At 33.1% G+C, this 26,977-nt stretch overlaps 1 protein-coding gene across 1 annotated transcript; it reads right to left on the minus strand.

Moving 5' to 3' along the window:
* Window positions 1–1,405: 1,405 nt before the first annotated feature.
* LOC126820556 (ATP-dependent RNA helicase dhx29) lies at window positions 1,406–26,909 on the minus strand. The gene is made up of 29 exons (XM_050548585.1): window positions 26,743–26,909; window positions 26,349–26,425; window positions 25,599–25,712; window positions 23,594–23,723; window positions 22,764–22,918; window positions 22,366–22,491; window positions 21,499–21,625; window positions 20,918–21,175; window positions 19,260–19,440; window positions 18,825–18,951; window positions 18,012–18,113; window positions 17,456–17,596; window positions 16,596–16,856; window positions 15,757–16,026; window positions 15,082–15,258; window positions 14,027–14,116; window positions 13,408–13,503; window positions 12,292–12,381; window positions 11,838–11,977; window positions 10,917–11,090; window positions 9,353–9,481; window positions 8,917–8,992; window positions 7,503–7,727; window positions 6,744–6,880; window positions 6,039–6,129; window positions 4,704–5,000; window positions 3,723–3,854; window positions 2,379–2,475; window positions 1,406–1,793 (listed from the first exon to the last, which is right to left on the minus strand). Exons 1-29 carry the CDS (start codon window positions 26,777–26,779, stop codon window positions 1,732–1,734), a joined length of 4,119 nt encoding a protein of 1,372 aa, XP_050404542.1. The 5' UTR covers window positions 26,780–26,909; the 3' UTR covers window positions 1,406–1,731.
* Window positions 26,910–26,977: the final 68 nt, after the last annotated feature.

Raw genomic sequence — 26,977 nt, forward strand, 5'->3', positions numbered from 1 at the left:
ATAAAAAAAAAATGGCTCTCATAGAAAAAGTAATCACTATCCAGTGTGATATAACTTGTCAGACTTGGCTACGTCCATGACCCTATACCCACATAGCTTTATACAGTAAAGATAAACTAGCAAACAGTGAGTCTGATTTCACCTACACTATGCCAACAAAAACAGATGACAGTATTTGCATATTTTTCTTTTTGTAATTTTGCTTATTTCAAGCAGAAAATGGCTATTATCGAAGGTAGGGAGATGTCCACTCCACATAAACCAGGTCATTTCAGGACTAACAGGTACAATTTTAATTCAATAATTTGCTTGAGTGTAGGGATCTGTAGCAATGGGAGGAAACCAGAAGACGGGAGAAAACACACAAGGTTGGGCAGTAACAGGTGTTGATGCAATAAAACTAGGTTAACTTTAACCACTCTGACTATTAGAATCAAATTTATGGTGTCTCAAAGCATGGACAAATCAAATTACTTGTTTCTGCTTAGCCTAAGTTGAAATACTCATCAACCTCAGTTGAACATCCACACCAAGTTTGAACATTTTATCTCATTTACAAGCCGAGTTGTTGTTCCAAGATGTTTCAATGGACTTCTCTTTTACAGTACATTTTCTTTGTGATCAGTCCTACATATCCATTTGGCATCGGTCAATCTTTATAGTAACATTTTATATTTAGGAAAGAGTGAGGGGTCTATTATGGGTGGGAGTCACGCTGGCTCAGTGAGTAAAGGTACTGACTGGCTAATCAGAATGTCTCAGGTTTGCCCCCAGTGTACCTCAGAATTTTCTGACATGGTTACTCCCTTGTCAGTGGTGCAGGGACAGAGGGCCTGACAAAAAGTGTCTAGTTGATTGGATGGTATGGAAACTGAGGTACCTTGCACACACTGGCATGCAATGTAAAAGAGCCCTTGACAGTTGGAATTCTAAATAAGAGTAAGGCCTGACAAGGACAGTGTCTAGTCATTCAGATGGGACAAAATGAGAGGTCTCCTGTAAACATTGACGTGCACGTAAAAGAACCCTTGACAGTTGGAATTTGATATAAGTGTATGCTCGTTTATTAGCCATGTTGGAACAGAAATTAGGAAGTTGAACCCCATTCCATTTCACTTAATTAGATCAACACTTTTTATCAAACTATTTCTTTCTTAGAACATTAGACTTATTTTTTTAATTATGAGGGATTGGTCCTGTCCTAGACATGGAATGTCAGGAAATAGATTCCAAAAGCAAAGCAAATATTATATATTTACACAAGTTATTGATATTCCATCTTTTAATGAAAATTGCTCACTTAAACATACATATAATATTTCATTGTACAACATAAGTAAATATATAACATCATACAATAAACATAATATACATTAAATAATATTTACAATATAAATCAGTGTATATATATGATGTAAAGGTCAGTCATCTTATAAAATTTTTATACAATAAAGTTCACCATAAATAAATTTCACTATATAATTCTATTACACAATAAGAAAAATGGATTATTTGTTATATATCTTCACAATTTTTGCTTGACAATGAAGACATCAAAAACAATCAGAACAACTGAAAATATTTTTAGTATTGTTCACAATTTTTGCTTGATATCAAAGACATTTCACAATGAACAGAACAACTGAAAATATTTTTGGGGGTATTAATACATTAAATCTTATCTAATAAATACCAGTTAATTTTGAAAATATGATAAAAGTTTATAAAAATCTAGAGAGTTTGAGGTTTTTCACTCTGTAATAATTTCTGTATGATACACACAAGTTCATTACCTACAAGTAAAAAATACATCAATTATGTATACATATTACAGGAATCAAACCCTGTATGACTCCAAAGGGAATGAAATTAAATAAAATGTGGTTAAACATCCATCTTTTCTGCAATGTCTGGGCTAATGAAGACGGCATATGCCATACAGTGTGCTATAAGGGATATTTTTCTTAGACAGTGGAACTATGGCCTACCATTATTTAGAATTCCAATTGTCAAGGGTTTTTTTTTACATGCATGCCAATAGATATTCCCCTAACCATGTCAGTTGGAAGCACATCAATGCACAGAAAAAAAACTTAAATGAAATGAGGCTTTGCATCTTACTTTCCTGCATCGACCGGATCAAATGCACAGCCAAATATACAAGGTATTTACATCATATATGCATGTTATAACAAAAAGACTTTGGAAATTGGACAAAATTAATAATCCTTATACAGAAGTCAAATTTGTACATTTTGTAGATTTCATCAATACACTAGCATCATGATTTAAAGAAAGTGATTTATATTCTAGTTTTGAATTGTCGGTGTGATTTATGTCCCTTTAGTCTCCCAGTTGTCCATTATATCTTTACTTACCAGAAAAGTTTAATGTGGGATTTTCGAGTTTACTTTGTAATAAATCACTTAATAAATTACGTAACTCCTTAAATATAACACCAGTTCTAGCATAGGTCTGAAAAAAGAACATCAGATCAAAATACTATTTAAATGTCAGTTTCTTCAGATTTCCCCACTCCATATTTCCCTATCCTTTTGTAAACTTATGTTTGGGAATCTAACAGACATGGGGTTTAATTTTACACAAACTATTTTATTTCAAAAACCCACCAGGTTGGACAGGGGATCCTACCCCTTGTCATATACATGCTTTGGACTAAATCCATACACGCTGACTCAAAGACAGACCTAATGATCAAAAAGCATTTACATTATTCCACTCAGCCACACACGATTCCTAACTCCCCTCTCCTCCACGAAACGGAAAGATAGGAAGAGGATTCTAACATCTTGTTATCTTAAATCAAATATACAGTAATATAAGGGAGAGAAAATCTGGATAGCATGTTGCCCTCTATTCTTCAAATCAATTATTCTAAAGCGTTAGAAACACTAGCCGAATCATTCGGCCGAATGAATCGCCACCAAAATTTGCCTAGTGTGTCCAGTGTTCCATTGCCGAATTTGTATTTGCCTGAATGAATCACTCGAATCAAACATGTTTGATATATTTAGCTGAATTTTCATTTGCCGTATTTATAATCCCCTGGTGTGTCTGGTTCACCGAAGTATTCGACCGATTGTAGAATTCATTAGCCAATCACCGCTGATGTTGAGAAAGTCACATAATTTTCTAAAGACAAAATGGCGACTATTGCTTTAACTTGGAATCTGAGAAAGAATCAGAGCTTATTATTTTATAGGAGGAGACGAATACGGCATAAATTAAACAAATTCCCACTGCTACAGTTATTTTTTGCTTTTTCTTTGTCGCTGCCATGCTTAATCATGTGACTTATCACCTGAAAGGTGATGCAATCGACTGGTGAATCAGGCGAACAATTCGCCATGGGTGTCCACTTAATCGGGTGATGAATTTGGCAGTAAATGATTTGGCCGAATGTTTCAGCTAGTGTGTCTCCCACTTTACTAGCATATATTAAGTATGATTTAATGATCAAGAGCAAGACATTAAGTAATATACTGAGTCTGAGTGTTATATTAAAATATTACATAATGCCTTGCTTGAGACCATTACACAACTTAAGATAAAGACACTATCCTGCACGTGCATCTCATTGAAATCGTCACAGGAGTCCAATATTTCATCTAGTATAATGTACGATTATTTGAAATAATGGTATGCCAACAACAAAGGATGACGTCACATCTGTATTTTAAGATATAAGGAAATACCTGTACCTTAAATTTAATCCAGTTATCAACTGTAACTAATTGTTGTGTATGCTGAACATCTATAGCACCTCCAAACAATAACAATGGAAATGGTGATATTAATGTAACATCTCTCAAATAAACACGAGCTAATTTTACCTAAAAATAAACAATATTTAAAATCATATACCTAAGCACAAATATACAATAAGTCCTAAATTTGAAGTCTGGAATCAACTTCTGGATTCAATTTCTGATTTTACTGAATTTTGAAAGCAAGATGTATTATTAGAAATTGAATTTCCTGTTTTTCACAAAATATATATATCACAAAGAAAACTCAATTCTTGTATTTACAGTCTAAAATTGTTAACAGATATATGATACTGATGTTATCAGTTGATCATCGAGAAACCACTACATTTCTCATGGCTTAATCCACACTAATATGTACTCGGATTAATTATTAAATATTTAATTAAGACAACAAAATCAAAATATCAACACTAGATAATATTCGTCTTGGATTAAATCACATTAAAACTAGGCACATCAATAAGATTTTGCGGAAATCTTAACGGAATTGGACAATTTTTGGACAGATATTCCTATTAGTGATTCAACTTTTACGGTATTGTAGTTTGTAAGGGATTCCTATATCATCCAAATCAAGCTCAAAGACTTTAAATTAGTTATGATGTCATTTGAATTAGGGGGGTTTGCAGGCCAAATGGTTAACACATGTGCGTTGTATCATAAGGTCTGTCATTGAGTCTAATGGCGTGGTTTTGATTCCCCGCTTGAGTGTGACAAGGAGTAGAGTCGCTTGTCCAACCTCGTGGGTTTTCTCCGGGTCCTCTGGTTTCCTCCCACTGCTCAAGAACCCCTACGCGCAAGTAAATTAATGAAATAAAATTGAACCATATGTTAGTCCCAAAATGACCTAGTTTCTATCGAGTGAACGATAAACCCCATTTCACTCTCTCTCGTGCTTGAATTAATTTGTACCTTTTCATGGTATATCAACCATCCGTTTGTCTCCATATATCTATTAACTGATGAAGGATGTATAGCTATAGAAGCATGTTGTGTTTCTACTATACATAGTTTCTTATCTGGATACAGACATGCATCTACTGGAGGGGTGTGGCTTACACGACCAACATTAGGATATAAACCAGCAGTCAACACAGCTTTTACCATAGCGATGACCCCTGTGTCAAGTTGTTCTGTTGATTTTGACAGACCAGACATCGTATCAAAACCAATTGAACCAACTAGTTTGATGAGATCATTCTTCACATTCTGTAAAATAACAGATGATATATATATTTATATATTTTATAAAATTAAAAGATTGGTACACAACTTTTCACATATTTTCTATATTGAGGAAACCAATTTGTACCCAAAATAGGACAATTTTTAGCAATTATATCTTTAGTTCGTTTTGTCTTTGTGGTTCTGAATTAACTGATCTAACATATTCAGAACATCTGATGTTTAAACGTCTAATGTCAACTGAGAGAGAGAGAGAAATGGGGTTTAACGTCCACTCGACACAAACTAGGTCATTTCAGGACCAACATACAGTTCAATTTTATTTCAATCATTCGCCTCCACGTGGTGGTCTTTAGCAGTAGGAGGACCCGGAGAAAACCCACGAGGTTGGACAGGCGACCCTACTCCTTGTCACGTACAACCAGGGATTCGAAACCACGCCAGTCGACTCAATGACAGACTTTATGATACAGCGCGCACAGCTAACCATTTGGCCATCCAACCCCCCCTAATGTCAACTGAGATATGAACGCAACATCAATGGATGATGTCTTGGTAGGATTGGAAAATGGGCTGAAAGCACCTGATTTTAATCCGACTTTGTACTTTTGACTATATCGAATTTCAATGCCAGTCAGTAACGGGTTATACAATATAACTAAAACAACAGCTTTCGCTTACTTCTAGGAAACGATAAAAAAAATAATAATAATGGTATCTAAGTGATAATTCATCCATATATAAGTCAAAGCAGAGTACAAGAGAAAGTCCTGACTCCCGCTGAAAAAGTATAGATTTGTACCCCATAAATTATAGTATTGAATTTTCTCTACATTATTACAAAAGACTTCCACAATATTTAGTTATGGCAGCCAGAAGATGAAGGAATAACAAAGTACTGATAGTCTTGTTTTTCTACCAAATAGACAAGAAAGATATTTTTTTCTCTTCTACCAAAAAGTGGTTCCTAGTCTGAAAATTGGGTAAATTCTTATTTTCATATGGAAAAATATCACATATTAAAAGGACATATGATTTATATGAATAACCAAAGCTACTCACCTCAATATCAAGTAATGTATTGCGTTTTAAGAAGTTTGTTCGACAGTAAGTTTCTTCAGCATTACGTCCTTGATTCTGAGCTTTCTTCCATCTGTAAAACAAGCAAATGTTCATATAAATACCAATATGACCATACATACATAGAATATACTATATAATTAAGCTCTGCATATCATGTGAAAATATAGAAAAATAATCTTACCCAACAGAAGCTTTACATACTAGTGATGTCATATGATCTGACTGAAGCATGATCTTACCTAACATAAACTTTATATAATGTCAGACGAACAGATTGAAACATAATCTTACCTAACATAAATTTTATATAATGTCAGGTGGTCAGATTAAAACATAATCTTACCCAACATATTCAGCTCTATATAATGCCACATGATAGATTAAAACTTAAAGCTTTATATAATGTTAAATGATCAGAATTTTACCCAACTTAAGCCTTATATAATGTCAGATGAACAGATTGAAACATAATCCTACCTAATATAAACCCCATATATAATGTCAGGTGATCAGACTAAAACATAATCTTACCCAACATATACTCTATACACTAGCATTGCCAGATGATCAGATTGAAACATATAATATTACCCAACAAGTTCTCTATATAATGTTTAATTATTAGATAGAGATATAACAGAAGTGTTTTATATATTTGATGATTATATATAGAAATAATCTTACCCGATAAAAGCTCTATATAAAGTCAGATGATCAGATAGCGATATAGATAAAGCTTGTTTAGCTACATCAGCACCTTCACGTTTACCTAATGGTACAACAAATGGTGATTTATCTGTCATGGTTGCTGCTATAACAGCCTGAAATTAAAAATAAAATTATCAAAAATAATGAAAAAAAAAAAAAATATTTTTCATGAAAACTCAATGTATTCTGATTAATTCTGATCCCGTCCACCACCTTTGAATTTTAACTACTAAAGGTTTATTTACAATTTATTTACAAGTAGCTTTTGGCCCCCCCATCCCCATATCTTAGTAACACATTCAAGGAAATATGTTCATGTATTATGTTTTTACACAATGCAAAAAAATTGGATTTGATCTGAGTTATATGAAAGACAGAGAAATGGAATTTAATGTCTACTGGACTCAAACTAGGTCATTTCAGGACTCACGTATGGTTCAATTTTATTTTATTAATTTGCTTGCTTGCTTAGCAGTGGGATGAAACCAGAGAACCCGGAGAAAACCCACAAGGTTGGACAGCTGACCTTACTCCTTGTCATGCACAAGCGGGGAATCAAAACGACACCACTTGACTCAATGACAGACCTTATGATGCAACATACATGCGTTAACCATTCGGCCACCACCCCACCACCCCTGAGTGTAATGGATTAATAACATTTTTGCCACTTTGAAATATAAGGTGATCTGTTGCTACAATTAATCTTTAGTTTACTGTCTACATAATACTTACCACTTGCTCTAAACAACCAAATACTGCTGAATATAGTAACATCTTACCAATACGAACATGTACTGGTAATGCAGCTAGATGATGACCTAATGGTGTCAGAGTATTACCTTCCTCTTCACAAGCACCTACAGCTCGTAATAGATCCATGGCCCGTATAACCGATAGTTCATGTGGTGGATCTAATCCTTGAGACAAAAACTCTACTGGGTGACCAAAATTACATTTCTGAAATTTTTTTAAAATGTTTAGAATACTTCTACATATATTGATCAATTTAATCAACTACTTGTACTGGAACAATTAAAGTCACTGATTGTTCCTAGTAAACTACAATATTGTAAAAGTTTGATTTTTAAAAGGGATACCAGTCTTAAGCTGTTTCAAATACGCTCAGTCTTTACAAAGTTATGATTAATTGAAAATTCACATCCTCTACAGATGATATAAACAAGCCAGTGCCACCTATATGTGTTGGTTAAAATCTTTTGTTGGACCTTTTTTTTTAACCCTTATCCGATCATTGTCGACTATAATCACTACAACGTTATACAGCAAAGTGGTCACAAAGTGGTCACGGACGACTAAAGTCGACCACAGGAAGAAACTTTTTTATAAGCATCATTTGAGTATTTAGTTTCGTATTTAATTGATATGGCCTTGCATGCGTGACAGACAGGAACTTGTCTTGTCAAGTGCATTGAGAAAAACATGTCTTTGTTCATCATTTTTTGAGGAAAAACTGATTTACCGATGTCAGGAAGGTTTAAGATGCTCGAAGTGGTTGAAATACTTATGAATTATTCCGACTCGGATTTTATCGATGACACCGATTCTGAAGACGATATTTCTGATGAAAAGGATTTAGAATGATTTGCAAATTATAGATCAACTTATCCCCATCAACTTTTTTATTGTTGTCAAGAGTCTATCATTTATAATTATTCGGCAGTAGTCGATTGAAATAGGCATACAAATTATTTCACGTCAGCCTTTATTTAGCCTGACCACTTGACGTCATGACGTCAAAATGACGTCGACCGGTTAAGAGTTAAGCGGATGTGAATCCAGGTTGTTAGATTATCTACATATGTTGGTTTGGTTTTCTTAATTAAATGTTAAATAATCAGTACATTTTACTGTGGATTAAGCAGTGAAAAATTTGAAATCGTCAAAAAGATTGGTATCAGCGACTTAATTTACTGTAGCAACTTGCAAGCTATCTTGACACATCATTATTTCACATACAAGAAACACTGAAAATTGACTTTATAAACTATTTGTCATGTTCTTGTCTCTGAACCATGCAAGTTCTTTAAGAGTAGAGTCGACCACCCCTGCCTACCCCCTCTTTGGACTGTCAAATATAATTTTTTTTTACAAGATACCGCCAATTACAGATATAATTATTACTAACCATAATATTCAAACATAATTCTTCTAGTGGTACTCTCAATATCTCTGGTATAGTGTAAGCCTTGAAATCTTCATACCTACAATATATCACATATAATCACACCACACCAGCCACTATTTACTGAGTGATGGACAAATGGGGTTTAGCTTCCACTCAACAAAAAACTAAGTCATTTCAGGACTCACATAGGCCTAGTCCAATTTTATTTAAATAATTTGCTTGCGCATAGGGACTTTAGCATTTGGAGGAAACCAATGGACTCAAGGTTAGGCAGGCTACCCTACTCCTAGTCACATACAAGTGTGGGATCGAAACCACAAAACAAGCCACTTGACAGAATTACAGACTTTATGATCTAAAGTGGATACATTTAAAAAATATATTCCACATCAGTTGAGTAATTAAAACTTTAAAATTCTACTAAAATCCTACTTACATAGCTTGAGTAAATAACCTAAAACAGAAACCATTTTGAACACGACCTGCACGGCCTTGTCTTTGTTTAGCATTGGCTTTACTTATAAATACTTCTTCTAAACTACTCATCTGTTTAGTTTCTATATATCTGAAAGACGAAAACAATTTTAATCATTAAAAATTTCATCAATAGCCATAAAACAGTATTTAGATATGTGGAGAATTGCTGTAAACATTTATAAAATGAGACATTTTCTATACTTACTTGTATACATGCATCTAGTTAAAAATTCTGAATACATGTTACTATAAATAACTTTCTATGTTTTCTAAAATGACATATTCATATAACAATAACTCTTGGCCTTATTAAAAAAAATTAACTAAAATATTTTGAAAATCAGCAATTGCATTGACTGGATTTAAAAAAATCCCAGAACAGATTTAAGTTTAATTTAAATGTTTACGAATAAGGCCCATGTGCTTCTACTTTCAAGCATAAACTGAAATATATATCAACTTCAATTGAAAATCACAAAACAGCTTCAGCTCTATGCTGCATCCACATTTTCTTTGAGTTGAGTGTTTGTCAAAAAGGTTCTGGAATCTGGACCACTACTTTGAAATTTTGCTAGCAGAACATTATAACGAATGTTAAAAGATTCAAAATAGAAAATCTAGTCCTAGAAATATGAGAGTTTCTTTAAAGTTACAATTTCATATTTTTAAGTTATATTTTTACAATGTATTAAAATAAAGCCCTAAAATAGATGGTATCTATAAACAGTCCTACCAAGAATAATCCTATTAATCCTATAATTCACTATTGACAGTTGAGAAGTTGGCAATAATATCATTTTCAACTTCAAATTCCAATGTTTGAAGATAGCTATTCCATGGTGGAGAATAGGAAAACAAGGGAGGAAATTGTGTTATTATTTCCGGTGTGAAGATTTTTAAGTGTGAGAAAGATAACCTATGATCGTATAATAGTGAGTTGACAACCTATTGAGCAAAAGACATAAAAATAATTATGTTTTGACTTTCTTAGAAAATATGAAATTGTAACTTTAACCCGTTAAGTGTGACGTTTTTAAAACGTTAACTACCCCCTATTGTGTAATTAATTTGACGAAGTGATGAAGAACTATGTACTGTGTTCTAAGAATAGGTTGGGGAAAATACCTCCAAGGCGTTATATTATGCCCTACACACAGTGAGTGGCAGTTGTCCAGGACGTAATATAACGTCCTACACATGCTGCGATCGTGGGGGAATTCCCAAGGGATTCCCCCAAGTGACGAACTATGTTCTAAGAATAGGTTGGGGAAAATACCTCCAAGGCGTTATATTATGACCAACACACAGTGAGTGGCAGTTGACCAGGACGTTATATAACGACCTACGAACTTAACAGGTTAATATATTTCTTGGATTGGGGAAAAACAAAAGAGTTTATAATAGAATAGATAAAAAAATCACCATTCTAATGCGGATCTGCGATTATAGCAAAAGAGCTGCAAGCTAGCACAACCCTGAATGTCCCCCCACCCTCCCCCCTTTAAGCTCTGAAGACAACTCACCTGGTTTCTTTAACTTTTCCTGAATCAATAACAAATATAACGTCTGGTATAGTAATACCTGTTTCTGCTATATTGGTTGCTAGGACAACCTTCCTGACACCTGGTGGTGGAATATTAAACGCTCTAGTTTGATCACCAGATGATAAAACTGAATGAAGAGCTAAGATCTGATATCTGTCATGATAAAATGAAAAATTTTATTCAACAAAGCAAGTTTATACAATCGAAAAAATTGTAACTCTTCAAATGAGAAGTGATATCATATGTTCTAGAAATAGTAAGCATACTTCTCATGCACAAACCAACTCCTACTTACAGCTAAATATAATGATAGCTTGGACTAGGATTAAACAAGCTTGAACTTTTTCCAAACAGTTACAGATAGGAAAATTATTCAAAATAACTAAACAATTTCATGCATATACTGGTCAAAAATGGAATGGAAAGATGACATCTGCCACTGGAAACACTACATTCTATCTACACAGGATCAGCTATTCTACTTATGTGAATCATAAGTATTTGTGTAAACTTGCCTTAATTTAAAACAGAAATCCAACCAGCATATGCAAAGATCACCAAAATGATTATTACAGAAATGAAAATGGGGTTTAACGTCCTACTTTTCTGAAGATGGGCATAAGCCATATAGTGTGCTATGAGGAAAGATTTGCCCGAACAGTGGCAAATGCCAAGGGGTCTTACAGTGTTCTGATTTTGTGCACATATATAATTCTTTTTTTGAACTCGATCGCTTGATTATTGGCAAAAGGGGATAATCATATACGGTGTATAAATCTTTTTTTGGACTTGATCTCCTGATGATTGGCAGAGAATTGACTGATCATATACAGCACACAAGACAGGTAGAATGTGGCAATACTCTATAAAACTCAGAATAATCAGATGGTTGATTGTTACCTGTTTCTATCAGAAAATTCTCTCTCAGTTGTTAAAACTTCATTTAATTCTTGAATATCAGCTAACCCTGGTAAAAATATTAATATTGCACCTTCCATATCACAATATGGCTCCTTATTACCCAAATATTTGATTAAATCCTAAAATTACAACAATAATATAATAAATTTCATTTTGAAATTTAAAAAAAAAATAAATTCCAAAGATATATACTGTAGTTTTCAGTACACATTTTTTACCAATCATACTGGAAGAGGTGTACCTAAAGCATGGTGTTAAAAGCAAATCTGGGATTTTTCTGTGTCCACATATAAGTTTGAAGATTAAAAAATAATTGCTTGAATACATGTGTGAACCATATCAGCATAAAACTTTTAAAAAATAAATTTAATACTGCACCGTTAGAAAAATGGGCTGTTATATTTTATTGTTCATATATAAATATTGTACTCACTATAATGAGATCCATATTAATTCTATTATGGTTAAGTCTTGTTACAGCATTTCTTGTACGTAGACAATATTTCTCTGCTGATAGATCCGTCTATAAAATATACATCAAAAATACTTTTCTATTTTTTTTTTATCAACAATTTCAGATTGTCCCAAGCAGCAATGAGTATCATGCAAAAGCCATGATATGGCTGCCCCTTATAAAATCACTGATACACAGAGCCAACTAAAGCGACAATTTGATGATTTAGGGGTGCTTATTTATAGGTCTGAAGATTCTGTTCTGTCGGTACATTTCTGATGTATTTAGTGGTGCTTATTTATGAGTCTGAACATTCTGTTTTGCCAGTACATTTTTGACGTATTTTATATATCTTTGATTTGCAAGATGTTTTTACAAAGAGTATGACAATTTCAGCATCTTCCCAACTTTTAAATAATATATATTTAAATGTTTTTAAACATAAAAACTATAAATTTCACATTTTTTTTTATTTTGCATTTACAGGGTTCCCGCGGCTTCGTCAAACATTTTTTCAAGGATATTCAAGGATAAATATACGTCAAATTCAAGGATTTTCAATGACATTTTTTAGCCTAAAGTTACAATTTTTCATCTTAAAAATAACCAAAACATTACCAACTATCGTTATAATCTCATATTTAAAAGGAATTGAAGACATTTGAAACAAAATTAAGGATCTCAACTGAAATTCAAGGATATTTTCCTATTTCCGCGAAATTCAAGGATATTCAAGACCTTGAAAATGACATTTTAAATTTAAGGATATTCAAGGATTTTCAAGGACCACGGGAACCCTGATTTATTTCATGGCATATAATCTGACAGACAGGTAAGTTCTCCAGCCAGTCATTTCCACTGATAATCAGTCAAGACTGGCAGATATGACTGTTGTAAGAACTCTGCTGTCGCCTATTTATAATAAGACTGAGGTCTGATTCATCAAGTGTATGCGAGTTGCCTAGTAAAATGATTGATTTACATTTACATGTAGTTTATGTGCAGTTTGTAATAGGATATATTTGTAAACTGTATCTGAAATTATGTTAAAATTATGTTAAACCTTGATCTTTCAAAAACAAACAAATACCATACCCTGTCAATTCTCGATATATTTTCTTTAGTCCAATGAACGTCCATTTTTGTTGATTCTCCACCTTGAACTGTGACCTCAACATTGGCTGATTCTTCCTAATAAATAGGTAATATAAACAATTTAACTAAATATATACCTTTTTAATTCCAAACTATTTTTGGTAAGTTAAACGATGGGGGTAGAATTGATACACAAATAAAGTAGCAATATTTTGGAAATCTAACAATAGATTATAATATTTTGTTGGGAGCAAACTATTTCATTGCATAACTTAAAATATCATAACAGAAAATATCATGCTTGCCGACTAAAAACATAGGTAGACACAAAATGATATAAATGAAATGAAATGGGGTTAACATCCTAGTTTTCTGCACCAACTACTCATATTTCAACTTCCAAATGTAAAGGGTTCTTTTACGTGCACGCCACTGTGTACACAGTACCTCAGTTTTTTGCCCAAACTGAATGATTACACTGTCCTTGCGTGGGGGAAACAACATTTATTTTAACCATCCTACACCAAACCATCTGTCCACCAAGTAAATTACCTGTACGAGCTGATTAGGATTATATAGAAATCACTGTACAAGTTGATTAGGACTCTAAGTATATTACCTGTACAAGTTGACTAGGACTATATGTATATTTAGAATCATCATCGACTATATAACCACACATTTCTATGGCATCTTCAACATGGAATATCTATAATATAAAATGTTATAAAACATTTCAACATGGAATATCTATAATATAAAATGTTATATAACATTTCTACATGAAAAATCTATAACATAAATTGTTATATAGTATTTCTACATGGTATATCTATAATATAAAATGTTATATAACATTTCTACATGGTATATCTATAATATGTTATAAAACATTTCTACATGGTATATCAATACAATAAAAAGTTATATAACATTTCTACTTGGTATATCTATAATATAATATGTTATAAAACATTTCTACATGGTATATCAATACAATAAAAAGTTATATAACATTTCTACTTGGTATATCAATAATATAAAGAGAGAGAGAGAGAGAAATGGGGTTTAACGTCCACTCAACACAAACTAGGTCATTTCGGGACTAACATATGGTTTTAATTTTATTTACATAATTCGCTTGCGTGTAGGGGTCTTTATCAGTGGGAGGAAACCGGAGGACCCAGAGAAAACCCACGAGGTTGGACAGGCGACCCTACTCTTTGCCACGTACAACCGGGGGTTCGAAACCACAATAATATAAAAGGTTATATAACATTTCATATATTTAATATGAAATTTTATTTCACATTTCTACTTGGTAGATCAATAATATATAATATTTAATAAACATTTCTAAAATTACAAATTGATTAAAATTTAACTGTAAGCTTTGATTAAAATGGCAATGGATTTTCATCTCCAATGACTAGTTGAATTGCAGCTGAGAATTTAAACCAGATTGTCTGTCAAGATTTAATTAAACTTACAGTGTTCAGCTAGCAGATTTATTGAATATGAAAATCAACATAGAATCCACACAAACAAAGGTTTTCAAAAAGCAAGTTTCATATTTTAGCCAGAAAAAAGCTGAATAAAATGAGTTTGATGTCCTACTATTCCGCAACAACTAGGCTTATGAAGACATCGTGAATCGATATAATTAAACTTTACCTCAACAGGGAATGTACGACCAGGTATATTTATCACAGGACAATATTGAAAATACGATGAAAATTTCTGACTGTCCAATGTAGCACTCATTAAAATAACCTTCAGATCTTGTCTTTTAGTAAGTAATTTTTTAACAACAATCAACAAAAAATCGGACTGTACACTTCTTTCATGAACCTGAAAAGATTTCATAAATAAAACCTTTGTTTTAAAACATCTGAAATAAACTTACATAGATTTATCAAGTATAGCTGGGTACACTGGAGAGATCAAATGGTACAGTTAATAATTAATTAGCCCATTCAAATGTCTACTTTTTCCTGTGTAGTTTGGATATATTCTCCAACCCAGAGAGAGAGAGAGAGAGAGAGAGAGATGTCTTTAAATATCCATTTGACACAGGCTAGGTTATTTCAGGACTAACATTATGGTACCATTTTATTTCAATAATTCACTTGTGCATAGGTGTGAGGAAACCAGAAAAATCCCACGAGGTTGTGCAGGCAACCCTATTTTTTATCATGTACACGCTTGGGATTGAAACCACACCACTTGACTCAATGACATACGTTAGCCGCCATTAGACAACTCCTTATTCTCCAAGCAATGCTTACATTTAATCAAGAGCTTAGATACCAGGAAGACATCTTTAAAAGAATAATAAAAAGTATTTACCTCATCTATAATGATATGCGTAATTTCATCAAGGTTAGGATTATTCTGTAGTTGTCGTAATATAACTCCTGTAGTACAGTATAATAGTTTCGTATTCATATTTTTCTTCGATTCAAAACGTATCTGATAACCACATAAAGAATCCGATTGGCCAAGCTTATATTCACCGAGTTCCTGAGATACACGAGTAGCCAGACTAATGGCTGATATACGACGTGGCTGTGTACAAACTATATTACATTTTTCACCATCACCTTTTTTAACCAAATCCTGAAACAAGAACAAATTAAAATTACTATATTCAAATCTTACCAAAACTAGTCCAAATTTTTGTCAGCTAACATATCTTATAATAAAAATATTCATGATTTGGGTATAATTATATATACAGAAATAGCTTGAAAGGCATTGATTGTCAATGTCAAAACTGAAAACAATTACTATGCGGTCACAGGTCCAGATCACGTTTTTACTTTAATATGTCTGTAGATGATAATGTAGTGACCGTCAGTATAAATGGAATGAAAATAACATATCAAGCCTGTGTAATAGTAGAGTGTTTTAATCCAGGAAGCGTTTCAGACACTAGCCCTACCATCAACTCGTACCTTTCATCTCCCAAAATGCTTACAAGATTAAACCACCCTACTATTACACAGTCTTCTTATGTTTGTTGCTGGGGAATTTTTGTCATTTAGATTATTTACAATGATTTTTTTCCTGCACCTCCCGACTGTATCACAGAGATCCAGAATGACAAGCACTATTCTAGGGATTCTTCTATTTTAGGGATTGTTTAGTCGCTATTTTTATTTAAAAAGAATTAGATATAAACCTACCTGTAAAATAAACTGTGGTACCTGTGTACTTTTACCACTACCTGTTTCACCTGCTATAACTATTACATTATCTTTAACTAATTTATCTAATATAATATCTTTATGTTTAAATACAGGTAGTTGTTGACGTGTACTATACAAATCTTTATACTGTGTACTATCTTCATTCTTATCTAATATATTAAATATATCCTCTCCATTTAGTTTCATTCTTGTCTTTTTTCCTTTATTTTTGGTTTTCTTTGGCTCTGGTTTAATATCCTGTAACATATTTACAAAATGTTTCATGATTAAATCAGGTGCGCCATGCTTTTCACTATAGCTGAATGGACCAAGAGGTGTGAAATAGCTATAGCTGAATGGGCCAAGAGTGGTCAAATAGCTATAGCTGAATGGACCAAGAGGTGGCAAATAGCTGTAGCTGAATGGACCAAGAGGTGTCAAATAGCTATAGCTGCATTAACATGATCTACAGAATTAGATATCATTTAAAATCGGTTTATTCAACAATTTCTGAAATACAGAAATAAAATGAGGTTTGATGTCTTACTTCTCTCTAGAAGAAGCGCATACACAATGCAGTGGGCAATGAGATAATTTTTATTAGGTATCAGTGCTACGGCGTACTGTTATTTCAATTTTCAACTTCCGAGGGATCTTTAACATGATGTCATTAGTACCAATACTGCACTAATGATAAGGGGAAATCAGGGCAGAAAACCCCAAAGAAACTCATTCATATATATAGAATTACAGATAAGTTTTCCTACTTCAAGGATTTTACATACATACTTCCCAGGACAAGTTTATGTCTATAATTAATTCAGATCACAATACATCAGTTAATATCAACTACTTACAATATCTTCATCTACTAAATCTTCCCAAGTTGTTTCCCTTTCCTCGTCTTCAGGACTTTTTGTGGCATTCGCATCTGTACTCGTTGTATTATTGTCTAATTTTAATTTTTTCATGAGTTTTGCTATGTATTGATCTCTCGGCTGAAATGTTATAATTAATCTATTCAATGACATAAGGACTAAACTTGTGAAATCTGCCAAGTAGCCAGAAAGAGAGGAATCAAGCACCCAGAAGACCAGTTCAAAAATCTGACCCTTGCTTACTCAACCAGGTCAATTGGGTGTAAAATTTGATCCTTGCTTACTCAACCAGGTCAATCGGTTGTAAAATCTGACCCTTGCTTACTCAACTTGGTCAATTGTGTGTATAATCTGACCCTTGCTTACTCAACCAGGTCAATTGGGTGTAAAATCTGACCCTTGCTTACACAACCAGGTCAATCGGGTGTAAAATCTGACCCTCGCTTCCTCAACCAGGTCAATCAAGTTTAAAATCTGACCCTTGCTTATTCCACCAGTTCAATCGAGTGTAAAATCTGAGTTTTTATTTTTTTACCTTATTTTCTTTATCAATAGCATCTTGTTTTTTAGTTTTATCAGCCTCTAACCAATCTAACCACACATCTCTATAAGGGGGAGGTAACACTTGATGTATTGGCTGAAACAAAACATGATATATTGGATGAATTATTATCAGATTTTAATTTCAAATTTAAAACAAAATATATTCGTACAAATTATTTCTCATGTTCGTTACAGAACGCCTAATACAAATTCCTACTAAGGAAATTGTTCTCATATTAAATTATGGTAATCTTGCTCACAAAAAATCCAAATTAGGACTGGTTTGGCAGTAATTAAAGCTACATTATGGGAGATTAGATAAAGAGCTGGCAGTTCTCACAATAATAGTTAAAAACTAAATAATGTAAAGGGAATTTGCTGAAAATTTCAGTCAAATTGATCCACTGAACCGAGAATTTAGCGATTGAATTATCGGCCTGGCCTCGATCATCATTACTAAAGTCGGTACGATAAAGAACATAGTCTTGATTATCCATTTCATGATTAAATCATGAATGAAAGTCGAACAGCAAATCGGAACTTAACCCAATAAACATCCCAGGCTAGCGATGACATCGAGAGTTGATTATGGTCTGGATAAGTTAATTAATGTCTAATTAATAATTTAGATAACATTTCAGGCCTAAAGAAAGACCTGCAATTGGCAGATTTCTCTTGCATAAGGTATATTTAAAAATGATCTTAAATTCAATATAATTCTGTTCAGTTTACCATTACAGATTGGACAATTTAAAAGATATCCTGATCTCTTTATAATAATATAACAGAACATGATGTGACTTACCTGCCCTTTACAGAGTTGATATAAAGCTAAAGTAGAGGCCAGATGTTCAGCATCTTTAACATTTTCACATAAAATATTGGGTACTAGTTCCAACACACTACCATCTTTCATTTTATTAATACGAACTCTGTAATATATAATTATATATAATAAACATTCTACATTTCTCATCTTCTAAACCTGATATTAGCCAATAATTTGACAGCGGATTCATGTTCTACACCTGTAGGGGGTTGGGTGATCAAGTGATCTGACGCATGCACTTTGGGTCATAAGGTTTTGATCCCAAGGAGTGGGGTACGAATGGTTCAAATCCAGAACGTGTTTCACAAGCCCAAATAATGGACAATGGCTTCTGTTAAATACTGGTGAAACAACAAGAGAGTAAAATGTGGACATATAAAACAAGTTCAGAAATTATTAGCTATATCTTACTTGCTTTTAAATCTGTTCATCTTGAGTTGTATTTTACTATATTTAGGTGGATCAGATTTAGGTAGATGTTTTCTAACCCAGTCTATGAGGAACTGTTTAGGAGATTTTCCTGTCCATTGCTGTCTGGTGTATTCAAAGTTTCTAACTTCTTCGACAGGACCTTTACCAGCCGACTTGGGTACTATTTAAATAAATAGAAACATTCTTAAACATTATGCAAGAGCTAAACCTGCCTATTGCAGGTCTTTATTTCGGTCTGAAATATTATTTAAATTATTAATTAGACATTAATTAACTTATCGATACCATAATCAATTCTTGATGTCATAGCTAGCCTTTGATGTTTACTAGATTAGGATCCGATTTGTTGCTGAACTTTCTTTCATGATTAAATCATGAAATGGATAATCAAGGCTATGTTTTTTATCGTACAGACTTTAGCAATGATGATCAAGGCCAGGCCGAAAATTCAATTTCTAATTCTCGGATCAGAGTGAATCAATTTGACTGAAATTTTCAGCAAATACCCTTTACATTATCTAGTTTTTAACTATTTTATTGAGAACTGCCAGCTCTTTATCTAATCTCCCATAATGTATCTTTAACTTATCATGGACATGCTATTAAACAATTTTATGAAATAAGCTTTAACATCCTACATACGCCATATAGTGTGTTATAAGGGATTTTTTTCCCGGATAGCGGCGCAAAGGCCTACTCTTATTTTGAATTCCAACTGTCAATGGTAATTTTACGCGCACGCCAATACGTACAAGTAACCTCAGATTTTCATGCCAACCAAATGACTAGACACTGTTTTTGTCAAGGCCTCCATCCTGCACCATTGTGGAATGTTTTCAGTCAGCACAAGGTGCAAATGCGAGACCTCCTGGTTAGTAGATAATCTCCTGGCTTGGATTCAATTTGATCAAAAAGAGGACCATTAAAAGAGATTTTACCTAACACTGCAGAGAATGTTGAATGTTATGAAATTCTTAAATCATAGTAAAAAATCCCCGGTAACAAACTTATTAACAAGACTGTGTGAATATTAAATGGATTTGTTACCGGGGATTTTTTACTATGATTTATCTACAAGGAATGATTCCTGTTTTTCCTTGGATGCATCAGTGAGATGCAAACTTGCGTACACTGTTATTGGGACTCTTCCACCCTTCTTTTCATATCATGTGTGAGGTTTTATTGTCTTCTTCTTGAAATTCTTAATTCATTATATCTTTGTGAATACCGAACAGAATTCAACCATCTTTGGATTCGTATTACTTTGAGATTCAACTTTCACAATATTGTTGTTTACAAGGGATTCAAAATCCTTCGATGGATGATTAGTGACTTTAAATAAATAGCAATTTGTGACCCACCCCGGCTAAAGGATCTGCATGTCGCACAGCATAGTATTTCAGTGTGGGACAAAAATTTATTTTGAGCTTTTGGGACATGAACCTTGATTCAAGTGATGTATTTTTGAAGAAATCTCAAATTCACAATTTTCATCCCACAGCACCTCTACACAAAGTACTGAAATACATGTATGATGGGGGGGACATGCGGATCCTTTATCCAGAGTGGGTCACATTTAAATAAACACTAAATGTTTAACATGGGGGGAGTTTTGTCTGATTTTTACAATAAAATACCTGATGGTGGTGCCTTGGCCGCTTGTTCTTCTAAAGCATCAAAACAAACAAAGCCCATCTCATCATCATCTTTATTTTTACTTGAAGAATCTTTTGTAGACTTGATACTATTGTTACATGCTGTGGTATTAGAGACAGGTGTGGCTGATGTAGCGCCATTATTAGCTTGTTGAATATTGTTATCAGTTGCAGATTTCTCTGGTGCGGTTTTCTTTAGTGAGGCATCAAAATCAGGATGTGTTTCTAATGCAGCCATTTCTGTAAGACAATAACGTAAGGAGAGAAATGAAATAGGGTTTAAAGTCCTACTGTTCCGCTCCGACTGGGCTAATAAAGACGGAACCTAAAGAGATGCAGTACATTATACCTGTTTTAAAATATATATATATATATATTGAATTTCAGTATTATTTTCAAGAAGCTTACTCAGTAATCCAGCTAGAAATGCTAGAAGATAGATAATACAAACCCGCCCAACCCTTTTTTTGGGGGGTGGGGTGGGGGCCAATATACTCTGTAGACTAATTATAACATGATATATTGATTTTTGATGTAGAGTATATTTTAGCAGTTATACTTACCGACCATAAATTCTCGTATTGTTTTAGATAATTTTTTATTAATTGATTCCTTCCCCTGCTGTTTAGCTAAACTAGCCTGTTCTTTAGCATCTTCAAGTTTTTCTTGTAATGATATATACTTTGGATTCTAAAAAATTACAAAATAAATTCTTCAATATTTCCATCAAAACACTGCAAATAAGGAATATTCGAATGATTTCTAAAATCAAACCATAAAAGATAGAAATTAAATATTGTATTAGTTTTATCCATTCACAGTTTATTAATCTATAGGCAAGATTTTAAAATTGATCCTTTTGGTTTATTTGCTCTAAATTGTATGAACTTTAAAAAATTTTTTTAATTAATTTCAGATAACCTCAAAATAAAAATAACCCTAGACTCAGCTAATCACCGAAAATTGAATAATGGTTTTGTACGGTATTGCTGAAATTTAGAAAATCACCATAAGCTAAAAGATGTCCATCTCAAATGGAATCTTAAAACGACCATAACTGTAGTGATTTCTTGGCAGATATGTCTCAGATTTTGCATGTGATCCAATTTAAACACCCCGGTTATAAACATATTGTTAAATAATGCCAAATCAAAGACAATTTTTATACTGGCCGGAAAAGATCTTAAAAAAGTTCTAAAGTCTCTTTAAATTTGAGATCTAGTTGGCATTGTAGCAAACGAACTACATCAATCTCGCTAGAGATCCTGCTTATTATTAATAATATTAAGTTACCTGCTCTGCTTTCAGCAGTAGTGTACAAAGTAATAGACAAAGTCTTCACAAGCCAAGATTTGTTAAAATAATCTAACATTATCAAAACAAACCATACTCAGCCCAGCTTGTGGGAGCAGACATTTAAAATATCTTACAGGGTTAAATACTTTAGGACCATCTTCGCCTTCTGATTCTGAAGAACTCTGTTCTGCGTATTGTAATATCCAATTCTTCATTCCACCTCCTTTATTCTGGGTTGGTGATTTGTTTTTATTTTTCCCCTGTAAAGATTAGTAAATTACAATTACAAGTTGAGGTCACAAATGACTGAATCGGGTCATGAACACTGATTCCGATCATAAATGTCCAAATGTTTGCCCTGTTCAAAAGCTTTTCATTCCCCATTTTTAAGTTTTGAAGAACTAAAAGTAATTTTTGTTTGACTTAACAGGTAGGATCCCCCAAATGATTACAAATCTTTTGTTGCAAAGCATATAATGTCTTTTTCCAAATAGGTTTGCTGCAATCACAAATCATTTCTGAATGTACTGACCTTTTTCTTTTTTTTAGTTGGTGATTTATTTTGAGAATCCGCTCCTCCTTCAGCGACGCTCGTTTTCTGTACTTGAAGAGATTGATCAAACTGTGGTCTTCTTTTCTTCTCTTCTTCTCGTAATAATGTTTCAGAGAAACCTGTTGGCAGTTGATCTGTTAATATATGAACAATATTCAAAGGTAGGGATTCCCAAGCAGCATGACTATTATTGAACCGAAAGTGGTTTAATCCAGAAAGCGCTTCTAGGTTGCAGCTCTTCATCAACAGCACCTGACATTCTTTATGGTATTTCTAGCCAGCAGTTAATTAATCAAGTCTTGGATTTAATATTATTTACTACTAGCTTGATACCCGGCTTTGCCCCAGGTCCGAGATCTGCTTACTCGCCCCTTTCTTGAACGCTTATCCGCTAGCTTACATCATCCATTACTATTATTAAAGTTAATTAGAATAATAAACAGAGTTATCTCCTGTTAAACTTTAATTGCAGTCATGGGCATGGATTTAGGGGGGACGTTCCCCCCTTTAGTAAACTGTTCATAATTATTATTTTGGTTTTGTAATGAAATGTTCCAGGTTTCAGGGTTCGTCCGTCCCCCCACCCATAAAAGTTATGACAAATCCACGCCCTTGAGGGCAATTTTGCCCAAAAACAAGCATTTCTGCCTATTCTTCGTCAAATTTCAACTGTCAATGGTTCTTTTATGTGCAGGGGACCTCGATTTGTCATCCCATCCAAATGACCAGACCTTGTTCCTTGCCAGGCCCTCCATCCTGCACCACTGACATTCGGAAGATAAGATGAAAATAATAAAATAGAATCTCACCATTAGGTATATTTAAACAGAGCCAATCAAGAGCTGTAATAAGATCACCACCTTTCATGATAGTATTATTCATAGCATTCTCTATCTGTTTCTGTTGAAATCCTGCTCCTGATAAACTATTATATACATCCTGTAATACATCACATTTATATTAAGGGCGTTGAGTAGTCTAAGATACTCACACACTTTTCAGCACCAATCTTATTAACACTTTGCATACTTGTTCCATGTGTAAAATAACCCAGAGGATACAGAACACTCTGACCATTTATTGTGTAATAATGGAGATGCAAGCGGAAAAAAAAAACTATCTATAGCAAACGAGACAGTTTCCCTGACCTAGATCAGTTCTTGAATAAATTATGATGTCGTACACATCGGTCGCGTTATTCGCAGTAAACAATCATGGCTGTCTCCAACAACAGTTTCACACTGGACCATTGATGTCTATCTATATATGACGTAAGAAGGAATTCCCTCTAAAATGGAATTATCCAGGTCTACCATCTATCACGACTGCAACATCGCTGAATTTCTTTTTATTGATGGTCGAAGACTACCATTTTTGGATGTATAAAATGATTTTGAGCAGGGTAGTGTAGTGCACTGAAGTAAATATTTACTTTTACATCTGAATTGTTGTATTTTAAAACTTGTTGTGGATGCATTCAAAGAATTTACCAAAAATTACAAAATCTCGTTTGAAGGTAAATTGTCAACAAATATTTTAAAATACTTTGAGTTGATATACTATAACGTTTTTTGTGTCAAAATGTCAATAATGAAATCTACTTTCGATCTAAGGGAAGGATTTTCAATATCTCTTTTTAGCAAGTACAAATAGTATTTCCAAAAATATTCATGGCATTTCATTCATGGGTTTCTTGGACTTGGAATTACGTTATCATTGTTGATGCCAAATTTGATGGAAATCCATGCAGGTATAACTGAGAAAATTAGATTTTTGTTGTCATCAGCACCCTTTATTATCATGCTTTTTGGCCAAGTTTGGAACATAGTTGGTAAATAAAATTGGCATTTTTTGGTGAATAATATGTAGTTTATCACCCCAAATAACAAAAATGACATATCTTATGAAAAAAACTTACAGTGTTAGCTTTAAAATGTACATTTTAGATTGCTGAATGTCCTAAACTTTATACTAGGCTATCAAACTAGCTAGAATGTCCTATTTTTAAATCCTGGTTTGGACTGAGAACAATCTGATTAAAACACAGATCCTATTTCATTTTGTTGTTTATAGTTACAAATTTCGTTGTAGTTGGCTTCATTACACTAGTATCTGGAAGAGTTTTTAAATAACCTGAGTTCTGGATCATGTCAGGGATTAGTCAATCAAATTGTCTGTTAAATAAGGTTCGCAGTAATACAAAACATAACAAAGCATAATAAACATATTTCCTAATAGCCACTTATTGCAATTGGTTAATCAAATGTCTGATGTCATTGGGTCTAAAGGCCATCAAAAGGTATAAAAGAAAAACGAAATATAAATTAGAAATTTATGTTGTTGTTAGTTAGAAGCGGACGTAAAATACAACTAACTAACAACAACATAAATTTCTATTTTAATCAGATTGGCTAAGAAGAATGGTTATCAAGATTGGATTGACAAAATAATTTGTATTTTTCATTAATGATTTTCAACAATTATTATGATAAAAAGATCATTAATAATATTCAATAATTAGAATGATAAAAAGTTCAGTTCATTAATGATATTCAACAATTTCATAAAGGCTATAAATCAATTATAAAGGCTCATTAATCATTACAACTTATTTAGGCTTTCTACTTTTAAGAAGTAAAAGGCAAAACATATAAGAATATTGAGCAGAATTTAAAATGATGAGCATTGTATCAATTGAGATTAATAAAGTGTTGTAACTCTTACATACGGTTCATATGGTACAACATTTATAGCAAAGTTCTACAAAAGAAATGACTCTAATCCTACAAACAAATCTAAAGTCTTCAAACTTACTGCAAGTTTTCTAGATGTGAGCCGCCGGGATAGTTCACCATATGATTTTGAATGTTGTGTTTCATCTTGGATTAGATTCAGAATGTCAGTCTCTAATTTCTTCTGTATACTAACCTAAATTTAAACAAATTCTTTTCATTTAGTCATCATAGCATATTATAATGATCAAAGAAATCACATTTAAACATGTTGAAGACACTATTTAACGCCATTAGTCAAACTCTATAACTACAGAAACCGACAGACGATGATGACATCATGCATTGTCAACTGTCAGATTTCCTTCCTGGCAAACTCCTCCTGCAAAAATTCCTAGATACCCCCCCCCCCTACTTGGTAGTCTAGTACATCGGGTCTTTTCATCAGTTTACTAAAAGTTCCATTATGATGATTATTTTTACTTTAAAGGTTATATAAACTATATGATTTACACATTTATTAACAGAACAACACCATCGGATGGCTCAGATTTAAATGGATTGAAATATGATCGCCATTTAATAATTTAATTTATAAGCTAGACTTAGTCTTGATTGTCAAGTAGATAGTTACGAAACTATCTATGTAGGGCATACATCTTCAAACACTGATATGTTTGCTCAGAATAAGGTAATTTGAATGAAATTTTCAGTACATTTAATTTTCCTTATCTATTTTTGAACTATTATTGCAAGAACAGTCATTTCTTTTTATCTAAATCTTAAATACATGTAATGTAATGCATCTTTATGGGTTGATACAGCAGCCTACCTTCATATGATCTTCAGCTTGTTCAACTGTATCAGTGAGTACACTGGAATTCTCGGATTTGTAGGTCTTTGGAACAACTGTAAAACAGATTCAAAGTGTATCGATCATTGAATTTGTGTTCATTTATATTTATTTCTTGCCAATATATGTTTCAATTTATTAATTTAACGAAAAAATCTCCCCTCTTGTCTGTGGGCACGATTAACATCAAATCAATAACGACAAAAATAAAAACATTTTGGAAAAATACATAAATACCATCAGACATTAATATCAGTTAATCATAAATTATTATGCTAGCATTTTTATTGTATTGACATTAATTATCAGCGATCATATGTCAGATTTTTCTTTGTTTTTGTAATCTGCAGAATTCTAAATTTCAACGTTTTACCATCAGGTTTTGCCGATTTTTTATTTTTTGACGCCATGCTTTATGTTGTTTGTTACTTGCAAGTATGTGGCAACATCTGAAATTTCTACATCAAACAAAATTCAATATATAAGCCCGTTTTTGAGATGTCACAACAACAAAATACACGTGTCGGCTAACAACCGGAAGTTTACTTCGCACCTCAGAGCTGTGCATGCGCACACGTTTGACACTCTACTTTCGGTTCTAAAAATTA

Source organism: Patella vulgata, chromosome 5 (assembly GCF_932274485.2).
Source record: "Patella vulgata chromosome 5, xgPatVulg1.2, whole genome shotgun sequence".
In the NCBI taxonomy this organism is placed as follows: Eukaryota; Metazoa; Mollusca; class Gastropoda; family Patellidae; genus Patella; species Patella vulgata.